Below are 10,317 nucleotides of genomic sequence, written 5' to 3' on the forward strand. Positions count from 1 at the left end.
AAAAATTGTTTAAAATCCGACGAGGAAATCAGCACAAAAATGAATATTCGTTAATAAATGAGAAGGAAAAAATGAATTTGATAATCATTGAAATGTAATGTCATTGATTATTTGGGAGATGTATATGTAAGAACACGTCTTTATAATGATATTTTTTTACTTCTTCAAATTTAGTTTCATTTGTATATACTTCATATAATGTAAATGAACATCCAATAAATATAATAAACAAAGAGCTTAAACATGACCTTTTTATATACCGGCAAAGATAAGCTGCAGTTTATAATCAACTTTGCAGGACTGGTGTGATTTCCACACAAATACCATCAAAAATCATGACCCTACTACCGCAACCAAACTGAAGCGTTCTCCACGAAGTCGCAACATACTCTGTCTCCCATCACCACGGAACAAACAAAACTGAGACGTATATCTCTAACAGCTATCTGATCGGCTCGATGACGTCGTGTTAAAACGAAAGGAATCCATATAGACTGTCGCGCACGTGAAAATGTCTTGATATTAAACGAAATGCGTATGGTTTGGCCACTTACATGGCAACCAAGAAACATCGTTCTTGTGATCTTTCAGATACCTGTCTTGTAGATGACGTAGCCGTATATGACGGTCATCCCGATGGGTTGGGACACGTGATCTGGCAGATCTGGGTCGGGTAGATATCAAACCCAATGTGGATAAAACAGACGAGGGATCGTCATCAGGGAGTGACCAAAACGTTGTATAAACTCGGCGTTAAGCTGACAAAAATGTAGTTTGAATTTCGACGATTTTACGTCCGCTATTATGGCCTTTCGGCCTTTCAATGGACGAGAAAATATGTGAATACGTGTATAATGGATCAAGTATGTGCAGTGCAGAAGATAGGAGTCGTAATTTTTTGGGAAACTACGAAATTTGGGCCCCACGAACATATATGATTTCACAGTACAATTACAACAATGTGCCCCTGTGAAAAGAAGATAGGATATGTAACACAGTCAGATGGACTGTGGTCCATGGACAATAACTTGTTTGTTTAACATCGATATTCTTGGAACACATCTTCAAAATTTCATTGGTTGCGCTAACTTACGTTCCCTGCACCCCTTGAATATAACATGACAAAATCGGAGGCTCTATATGCGCCACCTTGCGGATGATATATACTAGTTGTACATCGAAAGAATCGCGCGCCAGCGTAGCGATAACGTTATCAGGCTTTTAAGTCGGATGTAGCTTTTCTGAAACCTTCAAAGGAAAGTAATCAGCCTAGCGAATGATCAGTTTTTTTACTCGTAACCAATCAAATAACTAGCTGCGTGCCTTCAATTTTGCTATACCAGATTCCAGGCGGTGTAGAGAACGTAGGGAGGCGTGTTCCCTGCAGTATTGGGGATGAGAACCAACGACACCATCACAGTTTGAACCAATGACATAACGTAATCAGTCATATGAATAGGTCTATGTATGTTACAGTCGGGAAATCACAAATCATCTAATGCCATTTTTTATTTTTATTTAAACATATTATTTAGAGTCATTGAGATGAATTGCACCAATCGCAATCTACATTGATGATTATAAAAAATCATTTTAGTTGTTTTTTTCATGAAATGTTTTTTTTTATTATTTATTTATTTATATGGTGGGTTTTTTGGGGTTTTTTTTTATTTATTTTTTATTTTTTTCTTTGATTTGGGGAAATGGTCACAGCCGGAACATGTCTGCAAAATATCTAATCATTGATGATGACGACTCTAGAATGGTTCTCAGTAAGGTGAGTCTTAATGAATTAAAGTCAGATCATCATTATGTTCGGAAATGAGTGATGTCTGCCTCGGTCTGGTAAACCAGTGATGTCTGCCTCGGTCTGGTTAACCAGTGATGTCTGCCTCGGTCTGGTAAACCAGTGATGTCTGCATCGGTCTGGTAAACCAGTGCTGTTGTTTTTGCTGTCAATGGTGTTGATGGCAATGAAAAGATAAACAGATGGACGGATTGAATAACATTTATTTTTACATCCCAACAAATGATATAAAATAGTTGTTATCTCCTTAGTGACTCTGTGTTGTTCTCGTTTCATAAAATCAACACGTTTTGAAGAAGAAATAATATGAAAAAGTGAAAACAAGACATCATCAAAAATAGGAAAGCTATTTTTAACATTGAGCCAAATGCTGTAGTTGACCCAACCTTGACCTTTCTAGCTGAGGTAAAGGTCACGTCGCAGATGTCAATATCGTTCACTATTATTTTTCTTATTGTTTCTATAATTATAAATCAAATCACATCGTGTTCCGATTTTGCGGCACAGTGTTCAAAACAGACTTTATTCTTATTTATGTTTATGACTTGTTTCTCTGGCTGTATTTCTTCAAATAGAGGCTCGACTGTGGCAGTCTGTCTGACGAAGCAGCACAGGAGATTTCTACGTATCCAGTCTCTCTTGTTATGGGCCTTGGATGCACTCTGCTTCTTTCCCCCGACTGAGGTGCTGGTGCTGCCACCTATTGCACATTGAAAATGACACATTTACGTCAAAAATATAAGTGTTTTATCAAGAAAGGCAGTACAAAAACGGCTAGTTGGTCTGATAAAAAAATGTCTTAAATCAAAATTGAACTCGGACCTTTCAATGCAAGAAGAAGGAAGTGCTAAGAAAAATCTGTATTCCAAAAGGCAAGAGTGGACTTTTTGATTTTCCAATTGTATATAAGTCAGTAGGAAGATCATTCGAACCTTTCCAGAGGAGTTTATTTTTTTTGCCGGAAAACGTCGAGTGGTTTGTCGATTGAATTTAATCAGTCGGAAAGACTCGAATATCTTTCCAATTAATTTTAATGAAGATGTCTTTTTCAAATGAGTGTCGAGTAAATAATATTCTCACCAGCTGTGGCGGCATTGATGCCCTTCGCCTCTTTCTTGTCTCTCTAAAACAAAACGTTAAAATAAAATAATCTAAATGCTGTCAAGTTACAAAGTAAGTAGACCTTTCGAGGAAGTTTTTGTTACTCTGTACTTTTTCATAAACAAAATAAGAAAATTAAGATTTGAATTGATTACGAGTACTTATTTTGTATCATGAAGCTAGCAAGTTCAACTCTCCTTTCTAACTTCGTTTCACATGTAATCGAACGACGATTTTATGTGAAATTACTGCATGTAGTGGCGATATAGTTTGATGTTTATTCAGAAATGATATATGTATTTCTCAAGAGATTTGAGCTTTTGTTAGAATGACGAGACACTGATCAACAATCTAATAAAACTGTTTGTCTACAGAAACAAGACAGTAAACTTACCTTGAGGGTCCTGTCTATCAATCGTTTCAGTACATTCTTTGTGCTGGAGNACTGCATGTAGTGGCGATAGAGTTTGATGTTTATTCAGAAATGATAAATGTAATTCTTAAGAGATTTGAGCTTTTGTTAGAATGACGAGACACTGATCAACACTCTAATAAAACTGTTTGTCTGCAGAAACAAGACAGCAACCTTACCTTGAGGGTCCTGTCTATCAATCGTTTCAGTACATTCTTCGTGCTGGAAGTCTTGCTCATCTGATGTTCAGTCGCCTGCTCTGTCTCGAGTCCTGCCAGTTTGTCGTCTTAAGCAACAAAGAACGAAAATGTACAGACATGCGTTTAGAACGAAAATTTTCAGACATGTGTTTAGAACGAAAATGTACAGATATGTAATTAGAACGAAAATTTACAGATATGTATTTAGAACGAAAATTAACTGACATGTGTTTAGAACGAAAATTTACAGAAATGTGTTTCGAACGAAAATGTACCGACATGTGTTTAGATGGTCCATTACGATTGAAGAGATGCTTTTATCCATAAAAAGCATAATTGAGTTTAAACGATCCTATTTGTTCATTAGAGAATTCAAAAACAGTATTGAATGATTCATTTCGAAACATAAATAAAGATACTTTGTTATCATATTAATTTAAGATGATGACATTTGCTCTTACAAAACTTATGTAGTTCTAATTTGATAGAAATAGCACATACGGTATCATGGAAATTGTTATTTCCTTTTTAAAGTTACCTTTGACGGGGTCGGAGGTGACAATCTGAAGCTGATTATCCTTTTCTTTACCTTTCACATATGACTTAATTTGTGTGTCTCTTTCCTCCACGGGCTTGCTTCCTGTTGCGCCAATTGTTACTTCCGGTGTTGCGTTAACCAAGATCTTGTTTAGGCCAAGCATTCCCTCCATCTTATTGTCAGTTGGTGAACTGTGACTTTCACGTATGGCCATAATTGACCGTCCAATTGTCAGCCCTACAATGCTGTCTACCTCCTTATCCAATTGTCCAGTAAATCCCTTCATCTTATCATCAGTTGGCGAACTTTGACCTTCGCGTATGGCAGTGATTGACCGTCCAATGGCCAGCCCTACAATATCATGTACCCCCTGGTCAAAACCTTCGTCTATTTCCTTTTTCTCGGATTTTATTTTATCAACGGCTTTCTCTATGACGTTATTAACCAAACGCTGTGCAATCTGTCGCAGTTGTTCATCTTCCATTGTAGATTCTGAAAAAAAAAATCATGTCTGTAAAATTGTATTTATACGTTCATGGAACATTCTACCACTTCTGTGATTCAACAACACTTTTGGTTGGTTTATAATCTTGTACTATTGGACGATAAACCTTTTGCGTGCAGGATTTTTTTTCTAACAGACCATGTATGTGCAACGTTTACAATCACAGTTTTCAGCCCATGACACGTATTTCGTTGTGACGGGGACTCGAGATATTTTTCGTACCTGGCTGGGCCTATTTGAACGTTTTATTATTAACCAAAACCTGTAAAATGGAACGCAAAATGAAATTAAACGCTACATTATACCAATCGAGCTCAGAAGTTCCTCAGTTTTAGAAAGTAAGGTGAGTGATTTAAACACAAATTCCGCTTTAAAAAGGTAAGGTTGATGAGTTAAGCAGTAAGTCCGCTTTAGACAAGTATGATTGATGTGTTAAACAACCTACATTTATAACTCTTCTTAAGACAGGTATTATTGATGAGTTAAGCAGTTAGCCTGCTTTAGACAGGTATGGTTGATGGGGTACGCAGTTAGCCCGCGTAGGCATGTATGTTTGATGGGATTAGCAGTTAGCCCGCTTTAGACAGTTATGGTTGATGGGGTACGCAGTTAGCCCGCTTCAGACGGGTATGGTTGATGGGGTAAGCAGTTAGCCCGCTTTAGACATGTATGGTTGATGGGGTAAGCAGTTAGCCCGCTTTAGACATGTATGTTTGATGGGGTTAGCAGTTAGCCCGCTTTAGACAGGTATGATTGATGGGGTAAGCAGTTAGCCCGCTTTAGACAGGTATGGTTTATGGGGTAAGCAGTTAGCCCGCTTAAGACAGGTATGGTTGATGAATTAAGCAGTAAGTCCGCTTTATACATGTATTTATAACTCTGCTTTAGACAGGTATAATTGACGAGTTTAACGGTATGTCCGTTTTGTTCAGGTTTGATTGCTGAGTAAAATAGAAGCTCCGCTTTAGACAGGACTTATTAATGAGAGAAATGGTAATTCCACTTAAAACATGTATGATCAATGTTTCAAACGGTAACTTCACTTTAGACAGGCACGTATTGTATGATCGATAAGTAGAAAAATACATTACATAGAGATGGAACAAGTACGTATTCCAAACAATTGGTACAATTTTATATGTTCATATTCAAGGAGAATACACGGATCACGTTCATACCTATAAAAAGTCCTGTACCTAATTTGAAAGTTATCAAAACAGAGTTGTTTATCTCCTTCGAATCCGCACGTCTTCGTTAAGCTGTAGCTTCCTTCGTCGCTAGCAACAGTGACAATGACGACAGGAAATCTCGCGTGACGACTGTCTATGGTGACGTCATAGAAAGAAGTATTAATAGCCCACGAACAACATTTTACTTCGCAGAAAATGATAGTTTTTTAATTTTGCTGGATTTTGGGGCGGGGAAAAGGGCAGAGAGAACCTTCGTTGTATATGACCTGCCGTGGTAATTTTTCTATGATTTAGGTGCGAAGTTTAGCAGGTTATAAAAAATGCAACGGCAGGAACGCGATTTGAACCCGGGACCTCCGAAATCAAAAGGGACGATCTAAGTAACTGAGCCATCTTGTTACCAGTCGAGTTCCTCCACCAATGTAGGAGTATACAATTGATAGATAAGTGATAAATTCACGCTACTACAACTGTATATTAATTGCATAACTGTTGTCAGAGGATTAGAAGCAATTTAATGGCTGGAAGCATGTCGAATTCACGTAGTAACCGTAAATTTGTTCGGATAGAATATGTATGGAAGTGCTAGTGTGAGTGCGCGTAGAAGGAATATCTACGGAGGCCCGGAAACGGCGTATGGCGCGTGGTAGTTGTATATGTAAACTCAGTATTTAATTATAAAGAATTTAACACGCATCTTAAATCAATAATTTTGAACGTTCCTTTCTATATTTTCAACTGAGACCCCTTCTTAAATCCAGCAAAAATGTGACACACAAGGTCTTCAGCAATGCAGCATCAGGACCGACTAAGCGTCGTATTTAGGTCATCGGGGTCAAGGTCAACTATTGGAAGGATGTCATTGTAAACACAGGCAAGCATGAAGAGTCAGTCAGGCATGTGTAGGGGAAGTGATTGTAATTGGTAGCCTCGTTATCGGAGGGAATTTTTACTTTTGTACAAATTATTTACTCGTAAATATTTACTTTGCTCAGAAGCAAAGTCACAGAGGATTTGATAAATTCTCAGGTTCGCGCACGCGTATGTTTGGACAGATACAGAGAAAGACATCATCATTTGGAAGCTTGGGTGTTGTGCTTACCGGATGTGAAGAGACTGTAGTAATTTGATTTTGCTGATGCGAATGAATGTAAATATATGTTTTTTTCTTTGTTCTGGTTTTTAGCTCACCTGCCAGAAAGGTATTCAAGTTAGCTTATGTCGTAACGTGGCCTCCATCGTCCGTCCGTCAGTTTTCCTTTAAAACGCTACTAGTTATGAACGACTCATTGGATTTCGGAGCATCCCTGAGCAAAAGCCAAGGGACTTAATTCTGTATAAACGAAGGGCAGAGGGGCGGAGTACGATAGGGGAGATTGAGATACATCTTCTATACCATCGGAGGGATCATAACCAAATAGGGGAAACGCAGCAATAAATGTTTAAAAGACTTTTCCTTCAGTACAATTGGAAGGATTCAAACCAAGTTTTGTGAAGAGCATCATTGAGCAAAGGGTACTAGTAATAAGGCGACTCAATAGATTTTTACCTATGCGCGGTCAAGGTTTGACGAAGCAATCCCGTTAGCCACGCTTATCTACGGCAAGTATTAAAGGGACGTAACCGTGGTTTGAGGTCAGAACGCTAGATATGCTTTTAAGTGTTAAGTTGTCCTGACCTACAATAGATATACAATGTAACCTCGTTATTTCGATGGATAACGGGAAACTCGAAGATATATTGGAACATTAGAGGCGTTCCGATTGTTTGGAAACTTGGCTTCATTACCTGTCTGAGAGGGTGATTATAATTTAAATTTCCCGCGGTTCGTAGAATAGCGGGAAATATTTGTCCTGTAGGTACGTGTCAATCGTATAGGCTGAGAAGCACGTGCGGTTTATAGCCAACCAATCCAATGAGGTTGTTTCGGAAGCGTTAGACGTGATGGGGCTAGTTTGTTAGGCATTCTAGCTTTTGGTCAGCTCAGGAATGGACTGTTTAAATTCAAAATAATTCATGTAATATAAGGGAAATAATAGCTTGTATAGGGGTAAAACTCCTGAATGTATGAAGATCGTGTTCAAGGCAAATTTGAAGCATTGGGCTGGTACACCTCCTATCTCCCTAAAATGGGTTTTTTGGTTGGGTGGCAGGCTTGGTTTATTTAGATAAACATGGTCTGACAGGGAGAGACTGTCGAGTGTGGATTACACGNTGGCAGGCTTGGTTTATTTAGATAAACATGGTCTGACAGGGAGAGATTGTCGANTTTACAGTGTATGATATATATATATATATATATATCTATATACATATGCATAAAACAACGGTTTGAATTAAACGCCGACTCAGTCGTTCCTAAAGGCCGACAAGCTAATTGCATATAAGACAATGAGGTAAAATTTGTATTGATATTTTTATTTAACGATAACCCCATGTGGGACGCCAAATAAATCAGTGAACATTATGACCTATCAATTTAGGAAGAACACTGCAAAAATGTTGAAAGACGGAAAGAAGGACATAAGATAAACGGACGGACAGACGAGTTGTCAAAGCTACAACAGATTGCAAACTAAACCTGAAACAATCCCGATGGTGTATTTAGTTAAGTTCAAACCTTCATTTCACACTGACAAATCAAATTACAATATTATCAAAATATGCTAAAATGACCCGGAGGCAAACAGGTCTTTTTTGTCAATCCGTCACCTGGATGGTGTGATTCAAGGAGTTCATCTCGCTCGTGTATTATAATGTAGAAATATGGCAGGGGCCATTCAGTCAGATTATGTTATGAACGATTTTAATCATTTCTGAGATTCAAGTTTTGAAAAAAAAAAAACAACAGTGGAACGTGTAGTTCCATAAACTCCACTTTAGACAGGTATGATTAATGAGTTAAACAGTAACTCTTCTTTAGACAGGTATGATTAATGAGTTAAACAGTAACTCTTCTTTAGACAGGTATGATTAATGGCTTAAACAGTAACTCTTCTTTAGACAGGTATGAGTAATGGCATAAACAGTAACTCTTCTTTAGACAGGTATGAGTAATGGCATAAACAGTAACTCTTCTTTAGACAGGTATGAGTAATGGCATAAACAGTAACTCTTCTTTAGACAGGTATGAGTAATGGCATAAACAGTAACTCTTCTTTAGACAGGTATGAGTAATGGCATAAACAGTAACTCTTCTTTAGACAGGTATGAGTAATGGCATAAACAGTAACTCTTCTTTAGACAGGTATGATTAATGAGTTAAACAGTGAGAAGTAAAACATTAAATCCTCTTTAGACAGGTATGATTAATGAGTATAGCATTAACTTCGCTTTAGACAGGTACAATTGACAAGTTAATCAGTAGCTCCACTTTAGACAGGTACAATTGACAAGTTAATCAGTAGCTCCACTTTAGACAGGTACAATTGACGAGCTAATCAGTAGCTCCACTTTAGACAGGTACAATTGACGAGTTAATCAGTAACTCCGCTTCAGACAAGTTCGATCAATAAGTACTCCTTCCTATGAATTGCTGTGAATAAAAACAACTATATTCGTGTATAAAAATGAAAATACTTGAATCGAACGTACCTTGAAAGAATTTCTGAATCTGAGTTGATTGTTATCAAAAGTAAATTATAAATCTCCTTCGCACGTCTAGTTAAGCTGTAGCTTCCTTTGTCGCTAGCAACAGTGACAATGACGACAGGAAATCTCGCGTGACGATCGCATATTGTGACGTCATAGAAAGAAGTATTAATAGCGCGCAAACGCTATATGCATTTTTCTAACGCGTTGCTGTGTATCTTGCTTGGAAAGTGAAGGAGTTGATGCAGTATTTTTGGGAAAGGGGTTTTGTTGTAAATTTCGAGAGAGTTGCCTCCTTTAAACTGTAGACCCCGCCTACAACATCGATGTGACTTCTCGGCGCGGTCTCTTTTCATCAGACCGACAACACGTGAGTGATTTCCTCCACATTGTTACTGATTTTGGGACCTAAGAGCAATCCCCTTCTCCATGTAGAGATAGTGTTGTACAGTGTACACCACATTTCTCTACAGTTTTCAACCTCATTTATTTTAAGTGTGTCCTATATGTATATTTTGGTTTTGACATTGTGGAAGCTTATCATCTCATAGAGACTTGTGGAGGAATCACCCCAGGAGGTTCTGCCCTTCCTTTTATCATTAATGGTTCATATGGGAATCTCTAACATTAAAAGAAAAGAAATAGTAAAAAACATATCACCATTAAAATGTAAATTACTCCCTATAGTATAATTGAGGGTATATACATAAATATTTTAAATCATACATAAATTATTATTATAATAAACAAGTATTCACAATAAAAAATAGTGTAAAAGCTTGATACGTTGTAAATACAAATTAAACCTGGTTTAATGTAATTTATGAATGTCCTAGTAATACTTTGTTTTTTATTATGTTTCAATATCATGAATTTTAAAATACTGTATTTGTTGTATCTATGATTGATATGAGCGGACGCTGACCATTAGAAGGAGGTGAGAAGGTCAAAAGTCGTATGAATTTGTGGCTAT

General features: G+C 37.4%; 1 protein-coding gene across 3 annotated transcripts; it reads right to left on the minus strand.

Annotated features, from left to right (window-relative positions):
- Window positions 1–2,002: 2,002 nt before the first annotated feature.
- Window positions 2,003–9,448, minus strand: LOC110450512. 3 transcript variants are annotated; one of them, XM_021498065.1, is made up of 5 exons: window positions 9,348–9,448; window positions 4,059–4,550; window positions 3,500–3,606; window positions 2,888–2,930; window positions 2,003–2,507 (listed from the first exon to the last, which is right to left on the minus strand). In XM_021498065.1, exons 2-5 carry the CDS (start codon window positions 4,540–4,542, stop codon window positions 2,281–2,283), a joined length of 861 nt encoding a protein of 286 aa, XP_021353740.1. In that variant the 5' UTR covers window positions 4,543–4,550; window positions 9,348–9,448; the 3' UTR covers window positions 2,003–2,280. The 3 variants fall into 3 exon arrangements, with proteins under 3 accessions (XP_021353740.1, XP_021353742.1, XP_021353741.1); XM_021498067.1 differs by lacking the exon at window positions 9,348–9,448 and adding an exon at window positions 5,760–5,871; XM_021498066.1 differs by lacking the exon at window positions 9,348–9,448 and adding an exon at window positions 5,742–5,871.
- Between the last annotated feature and the right edge of the window lie 869 nt (window positions 9,449–10,317).

Source organism: Mizuhopecten yessoensis, unplaced genomic scaffold (genome assembly GCF_002113885.1).
Source record: "Mizuhopecten yessoensis strain PY_sf001 unplaced genomic scaffold, ASM211388v2 scaffold5229, whole genome shotgun sequence".
Lineage (NCBI taxonomy): Eukaryota > Metazoa > Mollusca > Bivalvia > Pectinida > Pectinidae > Mizuhopecten > Mizuhopecten yessoensis.

Bases quoted from the DNA above. Each gene is read 5' to 3' on its own strand.
- LOC110450512 (XM_021498065.1), bottom strand. From the start codon at position 4,542: ATGGAAGATGAACAACTGCGACAGATTGCACAGCGTTTGGTTAATAAC. The intron at 3,607-4,058 runs GTAACTTTAAAA...TTGTTGCTTAAG, and splicing joins CACCTCCGACCCCGTCAAAG to ACGACAAACTGGCAGGACTC. The intron at 2,931-3,499 runs GTAAGGTTGCTG...GTTTTGTTTTAG, and splicing joins TGATAGACAGGACCCTCAAG to AGAGACAAGAAAGAGGCGAA.